General features: G+C 41.7%; 2 protein-coding genes across 2 annotated transcripts in view; both read left to right on the forward strand.

Annotated features, from left to right (window-relative positions):
- CACNG8 (calcium voltage-gated channel auxiliary subunit gamma 8) overlaps positions 1 to 15,303 on the forward strand; it is a 34,788-nt gene extending 19,485 nt beyond the window's left edge. The window contains exons 4-5 of the mRNA XM_020792862.3: positions 7,973 to 8,113; positions 11,481 to 15,303. Coding sequence (XP_020648521.1) covers positions 7,973 to 8,113; positions 11,481 to 12,124 — 785 coding nt within the window. The 3' untranslated portion in view covers positions 12,125 to 15,303. The remainder of the gene's footprint in view (positions 1 to 7,972; positions 8,114 to 11,480) is intronic.
- Positions 15,304 to 17,672: 2,369 nt separating this feature from the next.
- The window catches only part of CACNG6 (calcium voltage-gated channel auxiliary subunit gamma 6), a 36,290-nt gene continuing 28,983 nt past the window's right edge, over positions 17,673 to 24,979 (forward strand). The window contains exon 1 of the mRNA XM_020792831.3: positions 17,673 to 23,212. Within this exon, the coding sequence (XP_020648490.1) occupies positions 22,885 to 23,212 (328 nt within the window). The 5' untranslated portion in view covers positions 17,673 to 22,884. The remainder of the gene's footprint in view (positions 23,213 to 24,979) is intronic.

The raw sequence follows: 24,979 nt of genomic DNA on the forward strand, positions 1-24,979 counted from the left end.
AAAGAGAAATGGAGCCTCACCCTACCTAAATGAGCCCTAAGCAGGTCCTAGCACAGGTTTGGTGTGAGGGTTCAGAGTCAGGCTCAAATTTTTCTTCAAATAAATTGACAGACTTCTTCGGTTTGGAAATAGGATATTGGATTGTTTAACAACCTGTGTCAACAAAGGTATTCCAACCATTTCCTCCCTCTAACAACTGGTTAGATGGGGACTTCCAGTCTTTAGCCTTAAAGGGATTACATTCCTGAGTGTTCCAGGGACCCAGCCAGTCCAGAGCAAAGTCTGAGTTCAAAGTCTGGCCTACCTCCCCTTCCACTAAAGGGATTGTGTCTTCATTACGGTCATCAGTCCAGACCTGGTCTCGTGAGGGGGAATCCTCTGGCCAAAGTCTTCCAAGGGACCTCTCTGCTGTATCTGCATCATCCGCCATTCTAATCTTTCCTCTCCCGCTCCACCTTTTCCTTCACTTCCCTTAACTTTCTTCTCCACTCTTTTGTATCTCGTTCTCCCGAATAGGATGGTTTAGGGATACTCTTACTCCTCCCTCTTGCATCCGCCTCCTCCTTTGGGACTCTTAGTTTTTCTACCTTCCCCGTCCATAGATCTTCCAACCAAATCCATTCCCAACCATGAGGCAGGTTCCCTTCTTCCCTTTTTATATCTACAAGCCCCGCCTCTACCTCTACCTGGGGCTGTCATTCTGTTCCCGCCAAAACATTCCCACTTTCACTGACAGTCATTCCTTTTAACCTCTCTTCTACGATCTCTGGGTCTGTTCCAGGTGGTCTTATCTTCCTGGGAGGGGGAATAGGTGGTGTTTGCACTTCTTTGTCAGCAGAGGACAGGAAGGACGGCACTAATGTGAGAGGAATCTTGCTTTCACCATCAGTCTTACATCCCCCCATCCGAGAGGGCCGTCCATTCTGCCTCGCTCTTTGCCCAGGGACCTTGCCGAGAGAAATAATCCACGATAGCATGGCCCCTTCCTTTATTATATTGTACTGTGAAGAATGGTTGAAGGGCTAGATGCCAACGAGTTAATCTCGGGTTGGTATCCTTCATCCACACCAGCCACTTTAACGGTGCGTGGTCTGTGATCAAGGTAAAAGGGGTCCCCAACAGGTAATACTTAAGGGAATGGGTTGTCCACTGAATTGTTAGGGCCTCCTTCTCGATGACTGCATATTTCCTTTCTCTCTGGGTCAGTTTTCGACTCAAATATAAAACAGGGTATTCCACACCTTCACGCTCCTGGGCCAGTACAGCCCCCAGACCCAGATCTGAAGCATCAGTGAAGAGGGTGAAGGGAAGATTGAAATCTGGTGCAAACCTCATGGGGAGTTCACACAAGATGGACTTGAGGGTTTGGAATGCTTTCTTTTGTGACTCCCCCATCATACCCATCTTCCAGCCCTTTTCCAAGTAAGGTCTGTCAAGGGGGCTGCCAAAGTGGAGAACTGCAGCACAAATTGTCGATAATACCTTACCAGCCCAAGAAATTGTTGCACCTCCTTCTTGATATGGGGGTGATACCATTGGTTTATTTTGGTGACCTTCCCCTCTAGAGGTTGAATTACACCCCCTCCCATGGTGAACCCCAAATATTTCACTTTAGGAAGAGCTATTTTACATTCCTTTGGGTTGGCAGTCAACCCTGCTCTCCTCAAGTCCCTTAACACTCTACGTAAGTAGGTTACGTGGTCTTCCCATGAAGAACTATATATGACAATGTCAGCAATATACACCACAGCACAATCCTGTACTGAGGCTAACATGTGGTCCAGAAGGTGCTGGAAGGTTGCAGCTGCTCCATGCAAACTGAAAGGCATTTTTGAGAATTGGAAGAGGCCAATCAGTGTAGGAAAGGCAGTTTTTTCCTTGTCTTGCTCCCTTAGGGGCATCTGCCAGAACCTCTTTGTTAGATCGATTGGTGAGAGGTATCTGGCGTCCCCTAGCTGATCTAATAAATCCCCTACTTCCTGGCTAACAGTGGGTACCAAAACCACAATACAGTGGTGCCTCGCATAGCGATCGCTCTGTTTTACGACGAAATCGCTTTGTGAGGGACTTTTTGCCATCGCAAGAGTGATCGCTTTGCGATAGCCCCTATGGGGAAAATTCGCTTTGCGATGATCGCAGGGAAGCAATCATCGCAAAGCCCCCATTTTTGGGATGATCGCGGGGAAGCGCTTCCCCGCGATCATCCCAAAGCCCCGCCGATCAGCTGTGCTTCGTCTCTTTCTCTCTCTCTCCACCCCTCGCAGCTCCAGCCTCGGCAGGGAGACTGAGGCACCGCCGCCACCACCCTGGCCGAGAAAGACCTTAAGCTGCTGCCACCCTGGCTGAGAAAGACCCTCTGTGCCTGCAGCAACCTTAAGCCCGGGCTTAAGGTTGCTGCAGGCACAGAGGGTATTTCTTGGCCAGTGGTGCCTCAGTCTCCCTGCCGAGGCTGTCAGTCTCAGCTGGCCAAAAAAGGGGGCTTTGCGAAAAAGCGCTTCCCCGCGATCATTGCAAAGCCCCCATTTTTGCACAGCTGATCGGCGTTTCCAAAATGGCGGCCGCTGTTTTGCCTCGCTGTAGAAGCACCCAAAATGGCCGCCACTATGGAGGAATTTCGCTTAAGGTTGGTTTCTAAGCCCATAGGAACGTATTAAATGCATTTTAATACCTTCCTATGGGCTTTTTAAAATCGCTTAGAGATTAAATCACTTAGCGACGTTTTTCCTGGAACGGATTAATGTCGCTAAGTGAGGCATCACTGTATATGACCATGCTTTATTTAATCAGTGAAAAAGATGAATTGGTGGTGCTAGAAATCTGTATAGTGCCGGCCATTTTCCCTTTCAGTAGGTTTCAAGGCTGCTCTGTACCTAGTAACACCATTGAATACCCATTTTTCAAAACAAAATCTAACAGGATATTGCTCAGGATATTAATATCATGCAAGTCAGATGACATCATCATCATCCTGTGACTATTTATCTTTAATTTAAATTATATTTAATTTATCTGCTGTTCTGAGACTCCAGAATCCATCAGATGACCACCTCATCTTTATGGTACAGTGCCTACGCACCTTCCGATCTGGATCTGGGATCCTGCTTTCATTAGCAAAAGAGCTATAAAAAGAGAAAGCGCCTTTAAATGATTTTGGAGGACCCACTTCCCCATATACCCTATTCAGCCACATTCTCCAGCTGTCTCTAGGAATTTGCAGGGGACTGAGGGGCAACTATTGGGAGGGGTTGTGAGGAAGTCTGCTTCTACTTGCCCAACTGCATGCACCTAAATCTGAAGCCAGCCTCTTTGTTTCTTTACCTTAAATAACACAAACTATTAAATTTATTCTGAAAACAAAGTTCAACATAACATTTTTTTTCATTCTGCTCACTTCTTTTTAATTAAAGGATGGCTAGCCAAGATTTATGAATTAAAATCATTTCTGGCAGCTGCTCTTGCCATTTTTTTCTCTCGTCCTTCCAGATCTTCACCTATCTATGAATCAGTTCTCTCAGTCTGTTGCCTATGGGCAATCGTATATCTATATGATGCAGACAAAATGTTCCTGACATTTTTCAAAGGAGAGGAAGGAAGATGAGAAAAGGAAGCACTGCACATTCCTCTTGTTTAAAAACAACCCCAGAAATGGCAAGCCTGCAACAAGGTAGTCTTTGCCATCTTCAGTTCAGAGACCCAGAAACTCAAATTTTGGAATCAGCATTAGCCTTGGAGGCAAAAGAGTTCTCTTCATTGTCCATGTAAAAATCTATTCTAATTTGTCTGAGTTAGAATTGCAAAGTTATTCAGGCATACATAAATCTACTTTTCTACTGCAGAACTGTGTCTCATATGTTTCTACTGTCCCTATTTAACAGGCACAATCCCTATTTCACGGTCCATGCGTCTGTCAAATCGCTACCCTGGTTACAGTATGTAAAAACAAAGATGGGTAATTAGACCACTAAAATATCAAAACAGGCAAACGTTGAAGTACTGCAGGACTCTTCTTTAGGCTGAGCATTGCTGAGCTTGGAGTGAAGAGAAGGAAGAACAAAAAAGTCTAAAGATCATCCTGGCCAAATGCTGAGACTCTGGGATTTGAAGTTAAGCAGTGTCTCAAGGTAGAGACTGCATATTTGTAAAACCGGCTGGAAGTGTGTCGATATCACATTTCAATTCAGGAATATAGAGCACTGGTTTCAGTGGTTCATTCGGCTTTCCCAACCTATAATCTCCAGATGATGGCCGAGCATCGTGGCTGTTCCAGTCTTAACACATCAGGAGGGGGCCAGGTTGAGTAACGGTGTTGTAGTCTTACAAGGGCAGGGATGACTCAGTGATAATACCTATCACTTCAGGTAACCTAAAATTGAGTAAACCAGGCCTTCTGTGTGGGAACAGAGGACCCATCTTATTTATTTTGTTGACTGAGACTCTGAACCTGTGCCCCAGAATCCTGCCCTGACAGTCTTATTGCCAATGTATGTCCTTGATTTAGTCCATTGAATGTGTCTTTTTGAATGTTAGTGTGAGATGCTACTCTCATTATCTTCTTCCTAGATATTACATTTTTGACTGAAGGCACTTCCTTGCCATATCTTCAAAGAGAAAAATAAGGACATATTGGTTACACAGAGTTCTTATACTCAAGACACTTGAGGAATACGCTCTACTTACTCTGGCAATAATATATTGTGAATTGAAGTGGTAGACACACATGGTCAACTTGTAGCTCTAAGCATACAGGTAGCCCTGGTCTCATTGTATGCATCCCTCTGAGTAATATCAAAAACCTTCTGGAAGTGGTCAAGAAGTGTCTGTTAATCTTTGGGCAAAGAGAGGAACAGGTGACAAGTGATGTGAGAGGATAAAACTTAGATATCTGCCCTGCCCCCACTGAGCACCTTCACATTCTGCAATGTGATAAACTGTCCTATCTACCAGTGGTTTCAGCCACAAGCACCACCTGTATGAGACCCTCAAGAGATCATCTTGCAAGGAAATGTGGCCCTCATCAGAATGAAGTTCTCTGCTCCTTCTTGTAATTGACAATTTTGCCAACTCTTACAAGCATCCAAATTAATAAGATATCCCAAACTGCAAAAATTGAGATAGTAATTTGGGATAGGGTCAAATTACAGGGTTGTGGTGAACAAGAGTTGACTCAGGGTTTGTTTGTTTTAATTATGCTTCTCCTTGCCTGGTATCCTCCAGGTATCTTCAGCTGCAACTTTTCATTGCTCCTAGCCAGCATAGCCACTGCCCATGCTGGGTTGGGATGATATGAGGTGTAGTACGAGCTAAAGGATGTAACACATATGACTGTCCGTACAAGAAGACACCCCACCAAAAAAAGGCTGTCAACCTCATGCGGTTTAACCCGCAGTGCCACCACGTCCCTTTTGAGAGTATTCCTACATGACAGCAAAAAGACAGCAACAACTGCAGCAGCTGGAACAATAGGCAAATAATTGTATTTTGAACAAAAAATATTGTTCTTTTGTGCCCAGAACATTATATTTTATATTACAGACCTTTTGTTTTTGTGCAAATGCAGTGCTTTTGTACAAAAGAGTTATTTGTACAAAAAGCACTGCATTTGCACATTACAAGTTTGTAAAACCTTCATTTAAAAGTCTTGAAATGCTTTAAATACCCTAACACTCTCAAGAGCAAACCCAATAGGGAGGAGACTTTCAAAATAGTGCTGGCTCACCACTAGTTGGGTGGGATATAAGTTTAATAAATGAAAATTTAAAAATAAATGTTTCAAGAATTAAATGAATCAAGTCCCTATTGCAAGCTAGAGGCATCAAGTTGTGGAAGGCTTTGCCAAGGCTTTATGGCATAGGTAGTTGAGCTGGGATGGGAAGAAGATAAAGAGGAGGAGATGGGAGAGAAAAGAGAGGGAAGGGGAAGGAAAGGACAAAGAAAAATGGAATATAGAGAAAGGATGGCTGAATATAAAAGGATAAATATGTGGGTGAGGAGGTTAGGAAAAGAGATTATGGTGTTGCTCTAGCTCTGTCCACTGGAAGGGCAAAACCCCCTAACCTCATGTTCTCAATGGATTAATTTTTTGCCACTCTGCTTTCAAAATATTCAGAGTTTAAAATAGAAGCTTTCAAACATTTCATTGACAGGTTTCTTTTAAAAACATTAGCTTGATTTGAGAATCCCTCTTTGTTGATGCCATGGAAGCTTTATTCCCTAAATCAAATTATGGAACCCTTCCTTGTGCTGAGTGTTATTTTAAAAAACAACAACACTGATGTCCTTGCTCGCTAAGTGTTAAGCATAATGTCTCATGCTCAAATAGAACCAGAGCTTTTTTCAAAGGAACAGTTCTTGATTCTGAAGCTGCCTGGCAGAAGCCTACTTAGCATTGTGGGACCTGTGGACCAGAACGTACATGTGCGTGCGTGCATGTGCGCACACATACGCTTTACTCCGAAGTTTCAGGTAACCCTGGTCACAGGCTGTCACTGTTTAGCATCATGCTTTTCTGCTCTTAACTTCCACAGGAACAGCAGTTTGACATTCCACTCTTTAAAGAAATATTGTACTTTTTATGTGTCCATATCATGCTGTGTTGCATCCACAGTGACAACATGATTCCTTCTCTCTTCCTTCTCAAAAAGAAAACACCAAGGTGTTGTCTGTCTCTCCAAAACACACACACACACATTGAGAGAAAGAATAAGAGAGATTTTTAACAGGCTGTGTGAGGGAAATGTTCAGCTCCCACCACCAGCTACCAAGCAAGGGATTGACATTCTGCAAATTCACCTCCCTCTTTCTTTATTAACAGACAGGAGGCAGCACCAGAGTTGCTCCTTCTGCAGTTGTCAGTCATCCACACTGACTATCCTCCTTTCCTCACTCCCTCTTAGCTCCTCCAAATCCTTGTGGAGGCAGACTGGCTGAGGGATGAGTTACAGTCTGATTCTCATGTCTCTTACCCCCTTTCTCCCCATGGTTATAGTTTTTTCCTATCTGCCTATTTCCCACAGTTATTATCAACCCTCAACTGGCACTAACTACACACAGAGAAACACAGATACACATATGTAGGCCCATGTACACACATACAATGAATATACACACCACACTTCCTATTCTCAGCATCTCTGAAGCAAGGATTTGAGCTGCTGCTCTACCATTTCACTAAAAAGAAATTGTCAGAATTTAAACATTTCTTTCTTTGTTTGTTTAAGTGAAGCTGGGACAGGGGGAGGAAAGAAGAGACAGCACTGCGGGCACTAATGAGAGAAAACCAACAGCAGAAATTGCCTCAGAAAGAGCTGTGGTGCCGCTAGATAATTTTAGACCCTGGACTTTCATAGTCTTATTAGGGATCTCATTAAGATGGGAGCTAACTAATATTTTTAACCTTCTGCCCCCGCTTTCATCCCACGCCTGCCACCACCACTGCCATTCCACGTTTTCCAACTTCTTCTACATTCTTGATATGCGAGAGCAAAAACAAAAACCAGTTTGCCAATTCTGATACAACAGGAAATGTTTTGAGCGTGGAGAGTTTCATATTTTAAGCTTATTTCAGTGATATCTTCCAAGGGTGATCTGTTACAGATCCTTGCTAGTAACTCATCGCTGCCAAGTTTTGAGGGGACCATGAATATGAAAGTTTAAAACATGCTATCAGTATAAGTCATGCAGTGTACTTGTTACTGGACTGCAGTGTGGCACAGTGCAAGTACAGAGTCCATGCTTTAAGACTTCTTTATGCCTGATTTTAAAAATCTGCAGAGAAATGTAGAAGGAAGAGTAGAAGAAAGAGTAATCCAAATCTATCTGTCTGAATAATTTATTTATTGATTGATTTGATTTGATTTATACCCCACCTATCTGGTCTACTCGCCTATCTAATCTTCTATGAGCAAAGAAAAGCTCTTTTCTTAGACATTTGCCATTCCTGTTTTATAATTTCCAACTTCCTTCCGCCCTACAGGTGTGGTACGAGCCTCAAGCATCTTTCCTATTCTAAGTGCTATCTTACTGCTACTGGGAGGATTTTGTGTGGCTGCAAGCCGTGTCTACAAGTCAAAGCGCAACATCATCCTCGGTGCTGGTATCCTGTTTGTTGCTGCGGGTGAGTTGTACGACAGAAACCAAAAAAATCCCTTAGGTATGGCTAAATATATTTGCCATAGTTTGATTTGTTGGCCATTTCAGTAAAAGAGGAATTTTTATAATTATCTTCCAATCTGTTCTTTTGCCTGCCCATTGGCCTCTTTTTAATGCTTCATGCACCACATCTTCAACCATTTACCTGATGATCCATTTCTTTCTATATGTTATACTTTATAGACTACCCTCTAAGTGTTTCTAAAATTGGATATAGCTTTATGTAGGAGCAGATGCTTGGAATATAGAAAATACCAAGTCCCTGGCATCTTCACTTACAGTATCCTAGCTAGCACGTCTGGGGGAAATCTCTGGTAGAGTCCTTAGTGCATCTTAGCTCAGTAGGTACCAGATGATGCTCATTGAAGAAACCTCTTCTAGCTGTCAAAAACCACTGAGTGAGTCTCTTAATCTAGCTTGGATCTGCTGTTAATGCAGGGGTGGGCAATTAATTTGTACAGGGGGGCCACACGAAAAATCTGAACTGTGTTCGGGGGACGAACCAACTTTACTTAAAAAAATAATTAAACAGTGATGTTATGATTGTTTTTATTTTAAACTTGTTAATCTTCACAAATACTGTACTAAAGAGGTTTTTTGCGGTATATTAAAGATAAACAACTGATCAACTTTAGACAAAAAGCTATAAATGGTTTTGATGTTCAACACTGTCCGCGGGTCAGACAGGAGCAGCTCGCGGGCCATACGTGGCCCTCGGACTGCACTTTGCCAGGTCTGTGCTAGTGAGTGAAATGGAGCAATGGCCCAGAACAATATAAAGGAGATGGTTTCATAGGTGCCATATGATTCATGCTTACATAGATCCATCATATGTGCCATGCTTTTGCCTATCTCCAATCATCTTTTCTTGACTCACCCATCATACTTCTTTTTTCTCCAGAACAACTCTAATCCCCCTTACACCCTCTACATTTATGTCTATGAATTCCTCCATCTGAAAGTTTCTTCATTTACAGTCATGTGAAAAATAAAGTACACCCTCTTTGAATTCTATGGTTTTACTTATCAGTACATAATCAAAACAATCCAATAATAATAACACAACCTTAGATGAACAACAACACATGACATATTACACCGTTTCAAGGTTTATCTAAAAAAAATACAGTAACGTCAAAATGGAGAAGCCATGTGTGAAAAATTAAGTACACCTTATTATTCAATAGCTTGTGAAACCACCTTTAGCAGCAATAATTTGAACTAATCATTTTCTGTATGACTTTATCAGTCTCTCACATTCTTGTGGAGGAATTTTGGCCCACTCTTCTTTACAATGTTGCTTCAGTTCATTGAGGTTTGAGGGCATTTGTTTACGCACGGCTCTCTGAAGGTCCAGCCACAGCATTGCAATCAGCTTGAGGTCTGAGCTTTGGGTCATTGCAACATCTTGATTATTTTCTTTTTCAGCCATTCTATTGTATATTTGTTAGTGTGCTTGGGATAATTGTCTTGTTGCATGACCCAATTTTGGCCAAACTTTAGCTGTTGAACAGATGACCTCACATTTGACTCTAGAATACTTTGGTATACAAAGGGGTTTATGGTCAATTCAATGACTGCAAGGTGCCCAAGTCTTGTGGCTGCAAAAGACCAAATCATCACTTCTCCACCACCCGTGCTTGACACTTGGTATGAGGTGTTTGTTCTGATATGCTGTGTTTGGTTTTTGGCAAATGTAGTGCTGTGCATTAAGGCCAGGCATCTCCACTTTCGTCTCATCTGTCCAAAGGACACTGTTCCAGAAGTCTTGTGATTTGTCCAGATGCAACTTGGCAAACCTAAGCTGTGCTGTCATGTCTTTTAAGAGAAAAGAGGCTTTCTCCTGGCAACCCTTCCAAACAAACCATACTTGTTCAGTCTTTTTTAAATATTACTGTCATTAACTTTAATATTACACATGCTGAGGCCTATAAAGTCTGAGTTGTAACTCTTGGGTTTTTTGCTTTCCATTTGTGAATGATCTTCCTCACTGTAGAATGATGGACTTTAAATTGTTTGGAAATGGCCCTATAACCCTTCCCAGATTGACAGCCAGCAACAATTGCTTCTGTGTGATAACTGCTGATGTGTTTCCTTCTTGGCATTTTGTTAACACACACCTGAATGCTCCAGACCAGGAAACTGCTAAAATGTCAGCTTTTATAGAGGTGGTCACACTTGCTGATGATCAATTACTGTACTAAAGAACATTTGGTTAGCAACACCTGGCTGCTACTTAGCCTCTTTATTCCTATGGAAGCAGCAGAGGTGTAATCAGTTTTTCACACTTGGCTTCTCCATTTTGGCTTTATTTTTGTCAAATAATTCCTGACACGGTGTAAAATGTCATGTGTTGTTGTTCATCTGAGGTTGTATTTACCTAATTTTCAGACCTGCTGCAGACCAGATGATTTTTATTATGTTCTGATAAGTAAAACCATAGCATTCAAAGAGAGTGCACTTTGTGTTCGTGAAGGCTTTCACGGCCGGGATCCATTGTGGGTTTTTCAGGCTGTTTGGCCATGTTCTGGAGGTTTCTCTTCCTAACATTTCACCAGTCTCTGTAGCTGGCATCTTCAGAAGACAGGAGTTAGAATTCTGTCTGTGTTCTGGTGTAGTGTGTGGGACAATCCCAGAACACAGCCAAACAGCCCGAAAAACCCACAATAACGAGAGAGAGGGAGAGACGGGGAGGGGGAGCAAAATCCTACTCTGAACAGTAAACTAAGTACAGTAGCTCTTCTTCTTGATCAGAATATAGGGACTAGAGTCATCCCACTATCTGGAAACCTTGCTGTCTAGGAAAAAGATAGGCAAGCTGATGCTCTCCATGAGTTTTGGTTTATAGTTGCCATAATTCCTTATTTCTGGTCCTGCTGGCTGAGGCTGATGGAAGTTCTCTAAAATGTGTCTGAAGAGCACAACCTTGCCCACCATCCAATCTAGGGGACGGATAGGAAATCTCTGCTGGGCTTGGCCTAAAATATCTCCTCATTGAGCCTTCAGGATTTTTTTTTCCTTATCTATGATGGGGAGATAAGAAATAAGAAAGTATTAGATACATTTCTAGAAGCTGTTACATGGAGATGAGCTTGGGTTTTCAGCCCAATGCCATTGCATGGAACTGAGCCCTGCTTTGCAGAACCTAGAGAGATGCTTTAGTCTGTAGCCTTGGCAGCATAAGACATAATCACTTCGTTTCTTAATGCTTTTGTTCTGTAACATTCATATTTCTTGAATATCATGTCATCTACATTCATCAACCTTCTCTTTCTTTATCTATACATCCTGCAGTCTCCCCAATGTCACTGTTCTTTATTTCCGTACTTCAGGTCTCAGTAACATAATTGGCGTCATCGTCTACATCTCAGCCAATGCTGGGGACCCTGGCACAAAACGTGATGATGAGAAAAAGAGCCACTATTCTTATGGCTGGTCCTTTTACTTTGGTGGCCTTTCCTTCATTCTGGCTGAGATGATTGGGGTTCTAGCAGTTAACATCTATATTGAGAAGAACCGTGAAGCCCATTGCAAGAGTCGCACGGAGCTCCTGAAGAACCCTTCTTCCTCATCTTCTGCCATTTTGCGCCTTCCTAGCTACCGTTTCCGATACCGCCGCCGGTCGCGCTCCAGCTCCCGCTCTACTGAACCATCACAGTCCCGAGAAACCTCACCGGTAGGCCTCAAGGGCTTCCCGTCCACCGACATCTCCATGTACACACTGTCAAGGGACCCCTCCAAAGCCAATGTTAGTTCACTTTACGGTGGTGCCAATGAAACGACATCAACGGGAGCAACTGCATCTGGCGCAACTGGTAGTGGGGGCGGGTTCTTGCAATTGCACAACACTTTCCCCAAGGACCCTGGGGTCACTGTCACAGTGACCGGGCCAGGTGTAGCAGGGGCAACTGGCACCTTGGGTAAAGATGCCTCCTCAAACACCAACACACTCAACAGGAAGACAACACCAGTGTAGAGAAAGAGGTAAGAGAGGAGAGGGCACTGGAAGGAGAAAAGGTAAAGAGAAGACACGGTTCAAAGTCTGTTGAGAGCATCAAAATGTTGTGAAGCAAGAAAACAACCTTCCTTCCTCTCTCCCTCCCTCCCTTCTCTCTTCTGTCCTTCATCCCTCCCTGAACTCACATCACTTTTTTAACCCACCAATGGGATCTAAGATCTCACCTCACATATTGTAGGAAACACAAAAAGAGTACTTTCATGTGGGGTGGGGGAGGCTCTCATGAAAAATGTGGCAGGGATCAAACATATCTACTACCCAGTTCAAGCAAAATGAATCAAGCATCACTATCCTTTCAAGCAGAACTTTGAGGATAACAAGGCTGGATATTCTCCACACTGGACTACATGAGAAGGCTGCTGGTGCAGCTCTTAGGAAGATGGAAAGTTTATCTTGCCTACTTCCTTGTGATGTTCAGGGGCTAGCCAGGCTTCCTAGATTCTGCAAAAGAGGAATAAGGCTTGAAAGCAGTGTGTGTATAGACAGAACTCCTGGCTTTTCCATAATGAGCCTCCTTTAAGATGTCACAGTGTCCTGTGCCAAATTTAAGGCTGCAGTGTGGATCAAGAGAGTGTTTGTTTCTCAGCAGGTATAAGGGAACCCTCTCTTCGCCTCCACTGCAGCTTAATTAAGGGCTGACAAGAGTTTGTGCCAAAACACAGTGTGTGTGTGGGGGGGAATAAAAGGGAGGGAGTTTTGAAAATACAAAAGGACCTATTGCCCCCTAGTGGTTGCCAGAAGTATTTGTAATCCTCTAGGCTTTTACCACTTTTCTTTCCTTCCAATCTTTGACTGAAGTCTTTTTGGTTTTCAGCCTTCTCTAGTCATGACTGAGCCATAGCTCTTCCTGAAATGAAGCTGTTTCTGGGGAGGAGGAGGTTTCTGCTCTTTTAAACAGTTATCTCTTGCTCATTTTTAAATGATATTTAATCAGTTATTGTTGATTTAATTTCTTTGTGTCATTTATCCATTAGAGTTTCAATAGGTTTCCCTCCCTTGCATCTTCTTTTCATTATCTGGAAGAAGAACTTGAAAATGAAGAGGCAACAGATGTGGATAATACTTCTCATCCCTACCTCCCCCCCCCCCCCCCCGAATCAGCTTCCTAGGGAGAATTTTTACATGTACTATAAATATATAAATATATAAATTAATAAATAGATAGATAAATAAATAGATAGATAGAGCAAGAAAGACACAGAGGAAGAGAGATATTTATCAAGAGACTAAGAAAAATATTCTGATATGTCTTTGGACTCGGTTAATTTACCTTTTCTTTCTTTCTTTCTTTCTTTCTTTCTTTCTTTCTTTCTTTCTTTCTTTCTTTCTTTCTTTCTTTCTTTCTTTCTTTCTTTCTTTCTTTCTTTCTCTCTTCTTTGATCAACAATTCTACAAAACAGTTTTACTAGAAAAGATTTTTCTGAAACTTTATCCCCAGAATGCTGTTTTATTTACCATGCAGGTGTAGAAACAGATCTGCCAATCCTCACTGCCAATCCACTGGATTCAATTTTTGCTCTGCATCAAGTCAGGGTTCCATGTGTACCAATGCAGAATTTATACATGCCCCCTTCCCAACACAAACTCCCTCCAGTGAAAAAAAAACTGTTAATTTACTACTTCCCTACATTCACATCCTGCATCTTAAAACAACAAACAAACAAACAAAAACAGATGTGGAACCATGCAGTATAAGGATTTATAACACTGACCTTATGTGTAACGCCTGGCAGTATGGATTAGTTCTATTTCATTATTGTTATTTTTATAATGACCCTAAAACATGAACTCAGGGAGGGTTAAAGAATGCACATTACCAAAAGAACAAAGTTAACCCAATTAATGGGGAATGAAGTAGAGGAGAAGGAGAGAAGGAGAAGGCAGAATGAAATATTGCATATATTGCAAAAAAGAAATATTAAAATTGCAACAGGGCCATTCAAGTCCATGGCGCTGTCAGGATTCAGGGCCCCATTCGTCAGAAAAAGCAAGAAGGTCCGTAAACACATCAGGGCTAGCTTACTGCATTTTAAAGAAAGCAAAGTAATGCAAATAGACATTACCATCAGAAGAGGCACATGTGGAAGACTATTACACCCACAGTCTTAAAATGACCTGATTGGAACACTGGTCAGAGGCCCACTTCTCCTTCCATGAAGGAGAAAAACTATGGAACAGAAGGTTACAGATTTTGCAAAATACATTCAAACAAACACAAACCAACTTGTATAGCCAAGCAAATGGATTTAGGCTGTTGCCACCTTAGTAGAGGGTAATTGCTATTAGATGCAGTAGGAATTAGTTCTGAGAATACAGTATTAGCATGTTTACTGTCTGGCTTTTAAACTGTCATAATTCTGGTCATAGAATTCTGGTTGCAGAATTACTCAGAAGTACGCCCTGCTGCATTCATTTGGACTTATTCTGTAGTAAGCATATTTAGGATTGCAGCTCTGAGAACAATCAATGCAGAATTTCAGACCATCTGCATATAATGGGATTTGACTTAGCCATATGGCAATGGAGATTAACTAAAACTTTTAAACAATTAAATGTTTGGGTAATGGAAATACTGCTTGTCAAGATGTTCATTACAGATATGTTATTTTCTTTCAGTAGCTAATTATATGGGAAGCCATGTCTAAAAATACAGTTAGAAACTGTGATTGTCTCTTTACTGTTTCTTCTAGCCTTCTAAGTAGTATTTTTTTTTCATGTTTGTTTTATGAAAATAAATAAATTTTTGGAGGTGGGATGTAGAATTAGAGAAGAGTGGGATTTTTCCTTCATTTTTAGTGGCAATGAGAGGATCAAACATTCTAAAATCTTTGAAAAAAAGAAAATTTTAAAATGTGCCGAGTGAATTTGAGAGAGAAATCAGTGGAGAAGCTACACCTCTTCTAGGTTTGTATGTATAAAGTGAGTTTCGTATTTTAAAAAGAGAAAGAAAATTAAAAATACAAGAACATTTTTTAAACAAAATCAGTGATTGTGCTACTTACTAGTGAAAAAGAAAAGAAACATGGAGAAACAATACAAATAAGTTAACAACAACAATGTGTCTGTCATAATAGCAACAACAAAAATGCATGGATTTTTACTGGAATTTATCTTTCAAATAAAGTCCTATGAAAATATTTTCAGGGAAGGTTGTTATTGAAGGAAAAGGTGAACATTGGGACTACAGAAGGACTACATTTTCCATCTAAGAGAAACCAACTCATTTGTGCTGTTTTCCAGAGAAGATCCCAGCCACACAAAAAGTATGCCAAGACTGCATTCGGAGAATTTTGAAAAAGTGTGATCCTAACTTTGTACAGTACAAGGGAAAAATGTGAGTGAGTGGAGTGATGGCAAATCATATGTAGGTTTCTCACCTATGCTCTGATCCTTATCTCTCTTACACCTTTTGGTGCCACTATATCTTAAATGGAGACAATGGCTGAATTCATGTGCAACTTTACACTGTGTAGAGTAGACAATTTCATCAGCCCAGAATTTCTTTGTAAATTAATCATTTTCAATCCCCCCTTCCAAAGCTTCAGAGATTCCCTTGAGAATCATTTCATGCTAGGTAAGCTATTGTAGGCTGTGAGACAGGTGGTAGTCTTTGATTTTTGGAAGTTGCTACAGACAGCATGATTGTACTGGCAGCAGCAGTTCTTGGGAAATTAAAGACTGTCCTCCCTGGTCCTGCAGGTTCCAATGACTTCCCCATAATGCAAAGGATCCCAAGAGAGCCTTGGGATTTTTGGAAGGGGAGGTTCAGATATTTTTAATTTACATTAAACAACCCATGGCCGATGGTGTCATCAGCCTTATGCAGCATATGTAAGTATAAGCAGGGGAAAGCTGGTAGAAATTGACAGTAAGGATAGCCCATTATTGGATCTGAAAAGGCATTAGTGTTGGAGATATGTGATTCAAGCTGCCTTACACATCTAAAAGAACATCCAAGGAATCCCATCCTGAAGTCTTAAGACCCATCAGAAGATAAGGCAAGCTAATTTACAAACGATAAGAGCTGAGAAAAGCTCCTGCTGTGCAGTTGGAGGATTTAAGCATTTAAAGAATTCCCTCTTCTTATCTCAAGCTGTTTGCAATGTCTCTTTCTTCCCATGATGTTCACACACTTGTTAAGGGACTAATACATAAAGTAAGTGCACTTGAAAGTTTTGCCCCCTGGTCTCCTGGTACATCTGAGCACTTATAGGCATTCCAAGTGCATCTCTGATTTCGGTCCATTAAAGCTGAACACAAGAATCCCAGAGGATCAGACCGAAGGTCATCTTGTTGCCCATAGCGGCCAGTCAAATGCCTCTGTGACACACAAAAGCAAGACATAAGACCAATAGCCATGTTTGAAAATAAAGGAAAAAAGAAATGAGCATACAAGCCTGCCTCCTACTAACAGTGACAGTCACAGAAATGTCAAGCCTTCATGATGATGCTTATGTGACAAATGCAACTACTGAGGGTCTAGGTAAAGATTTAGTTGAGTTCTTACCTGAGGGTCAGGATGCATTTCCCTAACACTAGCATTGTTCACATATCTACTCAAAGATAACTCCTACTGAGTTCTTAGCTCTGTGAGTATACTACAGGCAGGGTTTTGTTTCAGTTTACTGTATCTGTAACTCCAACCTGCAACATGGGAATCAGCTTTAATCTTTAATATACGTATTATTTCCTATCCCAAAGCTTATTTGCCTTGAGATAGGAAAAATATATAATAAGTGTAGTCTGAGCTTCCTCAGATCTGGGCCCTTCAGATGTGTTTGGAATACAACTCCCATCATTCCCATATAGCACGTTCTGGAGGACATAAAGGAAGACTGGCATTTATAATGGCTTGAGAATCATTCTTTGTTCCTTACCATTCTAACTCAATGTAGGCATGAGCCATATCTTGGTGGTAGAGCATATGTCTTCTGTTCGAAAGACCCTCATGTTGAATTCCTAACACTTTCACTAGGAAAAAAAAGCACATCATATTGCAAGTGATGCTGGATAGCTCAGCGGCTTAGGTCAGAGGCTGAGAGTTCAATTCCCCACTGCACATCCTTGAGAGAGGCAAGACTCAATGATCCATAGGGTCCCTTCCAGCTCTGCAATTCAAATGTTATTATTATGAAATACCTCTGCTGAAGAACTGTTTCTGATCAGTGGTCAGTCACAGATGTGCTTGGGATGCTCATATATATATATACCTTCATCTCTCTCTCTCTCTTTCTCTCTCTCTCTCTCTCTGTGTACGTACGCGTACGCGCACACGCGCGCACACACACACACATGTACTGTATCTATACTAATTATTTCCCCAAATGTGGGAATTTCCTCTTAGATGACATCAGCTGCCATCAGTAATTTTGCAGCATGAAAAATGAGTTAGAGCCTACTTTGTTGCCAGGGCAACAGAAGTCATATAGCATACTGTGTAGGTTTGAAAAGCGGTATCCCCACCTAGGATGTAAATAATGTGAAGACAACAAGCTTGATCTCCCTCCTCCCCACCCCCCTTTGTGGCACGTCCACCCTAGTGCTGAACCTATATCTCATCCCCTGCAGTGCAGTGGAAGTACACCCTATAGCTTCTCCTCCACTACCAAACACTTTCTCATGCGACAGCTGCCTTTTTATGCTAACTCAGAGCTTTTTCCTCAATTAGGTTGTTATGAGCAGTAGATTCCCTCCCCCCTCCCGTTGGGAGGGGGGAAGTGGCACCAGATGCTTCAGACTGCTTGCAGCTGCATGGATGAACATCTTCAAAATGCTAATCTTTGCCCTCTGCGGATTTTACTTAACACCTTCGGGTCTGAATCCTCAGATCCCAGAGACTTCCTTTTATTCCTTGTCTAAAATATAGGTTTTGTTTTAAATAAAATCTCCTTCATGGCCAACAGAAGGAAACCTTGGGCAATCCATGAACCAGTACCTCACTTCTGTTGCTAAGCAACCACGAGGCCTTTAGAAAAAGAAGAGCACTGCCATAATTCCTGCCACTGCTGAATTTGGCTTGTGCCAATCTGGCTATAGCCAAAATGTGACTACTCACTATTGTGTACCGTCTAAGAGGCAAGCCCAGAAATCATTCATCCTATCCATACTTGATTTCAATTTGAAGAGAAATATTTCAGTCTGTGGGAGAAATTAGTAGAAGTATATGGAGCCTACATCTCTTATCTCACAGGCCAGGATGATTCTAGGTCTACAGTTGTATTAGCAACCCTGGCAAACTTGTTATGTGGGATGCTTTTCTGTGTTTGAAGACATTTTATTAAACAACAGCTAGCTGAAGATATTTGTACGCTCTATATTTAAACCTTGTGGGGAAAAACAGAACTTCCCAGTATTCCCAAATGAAGTGTGAAGAGTTAAAAAAAGAATTTAAAACCAGGCCCTCAGCAATGGACAAATTCTCCCAAACAGGCTTAAAGATTACTGTGCACATGTACAGCACGTGTGTATGTATGCTCAGTTATTGTCTCGTATTTGCAGAGCCAGCCCGATTCACTTAGCTGTCTGAGACAAAGAACAAAATGGCTTCCCTTTATGTGTACACCATTACATCTATAGACAGCACCTGGGCTGGGAGCTGAACCTTAGTTTAACATTAAACTGGGACACAAGGGCAGCAATCCAGTTTTGGAAGTGCAAGAAAAGCTGTGTAAACACACACTACTCTGTCCTCTGAGAAATGTTGAAACACACACTGTGTGGGACTATTTAGCCCTATTTAACCCAGCTCCACTTCTAAGTACAGTATTTTGGAGCTTTATAGCAGGTGTCTGGCATGTTTCCGCAAGCAGAATTCCCCCCTCCTTTTGCAGTATCCCTGTAGGGTGCAAAGAGCTGGGCTTGTTTTAATCTGGCAGCACTATTCCTCAGCCTTACCACTACTCTCTTTTAGGACATTCTTCCTCCTCACCCAAAAGCCTCAAAGGTCTATATCTTCTTTCTTTTCTTCTATACAGCCATCACCACCACATTCCATAATGTCCCTGAAGCCACTCGAATTTGTAATTAGAAGAGATGAGAGGATGCAAATCAATTTTGAAACTACAAAAACCAATAGTGGAAAAAAAAACCAGTTATCAGCCACTAAGAACAGCAGATACTTTACTTTATGCATGCACTACTGTTGAGTCAGATGCTTTCCAGAGCAATAATTGTGTTTGTCTGTTCTGTCTCAGCAAAAACAAAAGCTGGAATCCTATTGGTGTTTGCATAAGATTTGTGAAACTTCCTGTGGCTCATTTGAGTTAGCTCATAATGTGTAGGGGTGCATCTTGCTTGTGCAACCAGGTGTATAACTAACCACCCAACTGAAACACGGCCCAGGACCTCATCAATTAGCTGCAAACAGACACAGTAAGTTACATAAACCTTATGAAACACCAATAGGATTCTGGTCAAAGAGTTTTGTGGGGCCTTCAAACTGTTGCTGCTGTTCTTGTGTGCAGTTGACTTGCTCCTGACTTAAGATGACCCTAGTAAGGTTTTTCAGATGTGTGATGTTCAAAGAGTGATTTTTCATTGCCAAGCCTCAATAAGCTTACATAGCTGAGCAGGGATTTGAACCTGAGTCCTATTCCAACACTCTATCCACTACATCATACTGACTCTCACCTTAAAAGACTAACAGGTCTTATTTGGCATAAGTTTTCACAAAATGCAGCACATTTCTTCAAATGCATTAATTCAGATTGATTATTTCTTCAGTTCTCAACAGCTCACACATTAAGGCAAATGTGCATTTTCTTCTCTTAGAATGTTACCCATCCAGGTACATAAATCTTTTAGTTATGTCTATGAAAAATCAGACATGCAAAGGATGATAAATTACAAAACAAAATCTGACTAGTTTGCCAAATACAAATTAAGACAAGTTTGTGTTAGAATCAACAGACAGTCTTTTCTTCTTAAAGGAGCTCTGTTTCTAATGACATGCTAATTCTGTTGTCTACTTTAGCCTATTAGTACTAATTGGTACAATGTTGCCACCATAATCCTGAATTTTTAAAAAATGACTTTCAAGGTGAGGGAAGATAATAATGCACGGCTATTGCTAATGACTGGATAGTAATGACTGGATAGATGCTCTGGAACACAGAATCCTGCTTAGTTATGAACAGCTTTAGCATGTACAGTAATTATATTCTTCTTAAAGATAACTTTATAGGCTCTTTGAATAGCAACATCTTTTGTTCTCTCTTCCTTCCTTTGTTTCATAATTATCAATGTTTAGGTCCCTTTACAAAAACCACAAATAGTCCTATCAATGTGTGTGGCATTCTACAAAACAGAAAAATATAACTCTTTATCATGAGGAAATCCATTATGATGTTTTGCTCAGCACAGACAGTGGAGGGAACAGTGAAAGTAGCACATAAACAGGAGAGCAATACAGCTTTATTTAGTTACACAGAGGGTTCATAAAATTTAAGTATGCTATCTATTTAACATAAAATTATAGGTAGCATGTGGCTCCTTAGGCTTTTTGTTTGGCTTCTCTCCTTTTTCACCGTTTCTTACTCAGACATAAGCATAGGACAATCGGGAGGGAGACCATAGTGCAGGTAGCTCATAGACATGGACAGGGCATCGCATCCCAAATTTTGGGAGTGCCCCTCTTCTCTGATCTTGTCACTTGACCACAGTATATACTGTATTCTCTTTCTCTTTCTCTCATGCACACACATACACACACAGACAGAGACAGAGAGAGAGAGAGAGTAAACAGATGAACCAAAAAAACACCTCTCATCACCACCAATGAATGTGTTGGTGGTGTCACGGCTGCGAAAAATCTGGATTTAATCATCCCTCCCTGTGTTCTGCAGTCTCTTCTAGGTGACCCTATGTTTACTTCTGAGCACACTCCATATTATATGAAGCAGAGTTTGACCTTTTATAGTTGTGTGTCAGATTAAAGGGATCCTTAAGCAGATTTTGAATAGCTGACTGGTGAAACTTATGTTTCACATACAGAAGTCCCGGAGTCTGCATATGGTAGCTGTCTCAGATGTAAAGTTGGGCATTTTAGGGTTTTTTACTATACGAAACTAGTATTCCAAGGCTCTGCTTATATCTCAGAGAGCAACTGACAAACAATTCCAACAGTATAACAGTAGAATAATTAATAGTCTAGCTCAGTATACGCTTCTAAAGAACTAAGAGAGGTAGCTTTTCACTCAGGTGCTCTGGGAAGCAATTCCACATAGCTGGAGTAGTGGTGATGGGCACATTTGAGAAAGCAGAAAATATTTGGGCAACTGGGGGTGGTAAAACTGGGGGAGCTTTGGCCACATGCGGGGATCAGGGTCAGAGAGGTCATTACATAGAAGTGGAGCAGTCATGCTGACCAACATCAACAATAATAACCATTGTTTACATAACACTATTTACAGCATATTCAAAGTACTTTGCATGCATTCCCTCTCTAATCCTTATAATGAACATGTAAGATCAGCCAGTGCTGTTTAATACTCCTACATTGTTGGATATCCATGGTTTAACTAAGTCTTAAGAGCCCTCAAGCAAGTTTTATCTCTGTGAATAACACAGATATTGATTCTTAAGTATTGTTTTGCTATCTGAAATTCCCCAAGGGACAGGTTTTTCAGAAATAATCTTAAGACAATTTCACTTCTGAGTAGCAGGGGAGAAAAACTGATTCTGATTGCCTGGTGAGAGTAAATAAATTACATGCCAACTTCCACTGTTTGCCCAACAGATTACATATACATTTATTGTACAAAGTGGTATTCAGTATTATGGGGAAAATGCATTCTTCAAATGGATTATAATAAATCGTTGTTGTGTTGACTAATATTTTTAGCAAGTAAATTTAACTTGATTTTGAGTACAGAATAAGGAAGTATAACACGCTTGGAAAGAAGTTATATTTTTGCTTTTAATGGGAGTCGTAAGTAGCAGCATAAACTACTTAACAGCATAAACCATTGTAATGTCAGAACTAAGAAAAGTTAACATTAGTACTACAATTCCCAGTATCTCCTGGGAATACAGTGCAGTCCACACACACACACCCAAGAAAGGTAACTGTCAACTTCTGCTTCTGCCATAGTTGCTGTTTCTGAGAAATACAAATGCTGCTCAGCAGAAGAGTGGATCCAGAAGAGGTGATCCTTCACATATTTTGCAACAAGGCATGTTCTGCAGATAAAAATTCTACAACCAGCAGGGGATGCTGTGAGAAGCCAGGGCAATACAGCCTCTTGTTGCTTGGCCAACAAGGGAGTTTTCAATTTTGACCTCTATATCTTTAAAACTGTCAGGCGCAAGTGCTTGCACATACACATCCAGACTGTCTGTGCACCCTGCAGCCTTAAAATAACCCTGATTGCCTAGGCAATGGATGAAGAACGGTAACAGGTGCTCCATACATTTGCCAAGGCCACAGGGAGCGGGTGCAGAGGTAGCTGCTGTTCCATCCCTAGCCTCACCCAGTCAAGTTGGGGCATTGGGTGGAGCAGGCGAGGGTGGACTGAGAGTGGTCAAGCAACTTTTCAGCACAGCAGTGTGTTGACCTAGATAAGACCTAGGAGAAGCTGTGAGAAGCCTTTGACGAAGACCAGACTGAAAGCTTGCTGGGGCACTACATACAAAGAAAGATCAAGGTAGCTATTTCCTGGGAAAAACAAACGAATGAACAAAATCCCCTGTGAAAACAGGGGACATCAGGAAAAGGGGCTATGAATATGTGGCCAAATTTTTTCCTTCAAGATGAGGAGCAGCGCATGGCAATGCGCGGGCGGGTAGTTGTCAAGCGGCGCAAAGTCCTGACAGATGAGCAAGAGGGCAAGATCAAGTTGGCCTTCTTTGTCGCCATTGTGGGGATGACCCTCACGGTGTTGGCTGTGGGCACAGAATTCTGGGTGGAACTCAACACCTACAAGCAGAACCACTCCGCCATCTGCGAGGCTGCCCACTACGGCCTGTGGAAGTTCTGCTACAAGAAGCTCTGGATGAATGATGTGGAGGAGGAGAGGGCCACCTGCGGACCTGCAGAGCTGCCTGGAGGTAAATTATATTTTTAATAATTTCCATTCCCTCTCTTCCCTCTTCCCTCTCTCCTTTTCTCTTTCACTCATAAATATACACTCCTAATAATCTTGACCTAGTTCCTCTATAAAATCCTCCCCTGTAAGCTGTACTCATCTTGCTAAGCCCTTTCTTCTGCTCTATTGCTTTTCACCTGCCCACACCTGTATCCCACTTATCTTCTGCTGCTGTGCTTTGAACAAAGTAACCTTCTCCACCCCATGACTACTTGTGGCACTCAGTGGTGTTTCAGAGTCCGCATATCAGTGGGAGTAGACAGAGCCTCAAGGGGCTGAGGCCTGGGGTGGGCCAATGTTTTCACATACCCAAACCCATTTATTCACATTCTCCTGATTCTTACACATAAATTCTCAAACATTTCCCTGATTCACACATACAAACCTTCGTATACAGTTACAAATATATCTTTCCCTCCATTCACACTCTTGTAGACCCTATTTCTCAATCCCAGACACATACTTGTGGGGAGAAAAGTTTATGGGGTGCAGAGCATTAATCATTTCTATGCACAAAATTCTACCATCAAATAGCTGTTGGAAATCTAGTTTGCATGCAGAAAGTGGCATATGGGATGGGTTATGTCCGTGCACCCTTCTGCTTTCAAATACCAGCATGTGTTGTGAGATGGGGGGAAAAGTAGCCATGGGAGAATTGGACCATGGGGATGAGAATTCAGTAGGAGCTTGAGCACCTGTAGGGTGTGGAAGGGCTGTGCTGAAAGCTTCTGAGACCTGCACTGTAGGCTGCAGTCCATAATTCACCCACATGTGTAATGGACACTAGTAAGCAGATTCCAGCCCAGTGGTTCCATGTGATACAGCACATGGCACAGTTAACACATGCAGCATCAGAAAGAATAGCATGCATGCGGTGATACAGAAATGTCTGAGAATGGAATGCCAGCAGCTATACAGGGTCCTGCTGCACAATGTAATTGTGATGTCCAAAATCTTTATGATTATCTATGCATTAGTGTATATTCTTGTACATCATCCCTATACATATTATCCTTGCTAGTTTAAAACCAAACAAACCAAACACAACGTATCTTCCCCACCACCCAATTGATTAGCTTTTGATATGGACTAAGGCTGATACCAGCCACTGTGATGTAGTGAACAGGATGACATGGTGGGACTCAACGACCTGGGTTCAATGCTCTGCTTGGCCATGGAAAATGGCCAAGCAGAGCATTGGGTGTGGGTAGCATTGGTAAAACTACCTGACATGGTGGCCATAAGTAGGATGCAACCTAATGGAACATAATACACCCAAGCCTCAGTACCTCCGTTTTGGTATCTTCTTGCTATGTCAGGCTTAAGTAGAGAACTCTGCATGTAAAAACTGCTGATGCCATGATTATCTCTTGCTAATGAAGGATAATCCTTTTGCGGCTGCTAGCATCGCTCCCAGATTCCTGTGCTACAGAGTATGCTATACTTGAAGACAGGCCTATCCTACAGGTTATAACACTGGAGTATATGATTTAAAGTTATCACCTTTTGTGTGAGGTACAGGTGACAACTTCTGGGCTCTGGAGCCTGCCCAAAGCTTCAGAAGCCAAGCTTCTCCTATTAGGTCTGGGTTTTTTTTTGGGGGGGGGGGTTTAAATCTCTACATGTATGTATTGATTTAAAAGGTGTCTTCTGAAATTGTGTAAAGTGTCTATTGCAGAACATGTGGGTCACCACAGCCATCCCTGTGCCAGACAGACAGAACAAGTAA

The sequence above is a fragment of the Pogona vitticeps genome, chromosome 6, assembly GCF_051106095.1.
Source record: "Pogona vitticeps strain Pit_001003342236 chromosome 6, PviZW2.1, whole genome shotgun sequence".
Classification (NCBI taxonomy): Eukaryota; Metazoa; Chordata; class Lepidosauria; order Squamata; family Agamidae; genus Pogona; species Pogona vitticeps.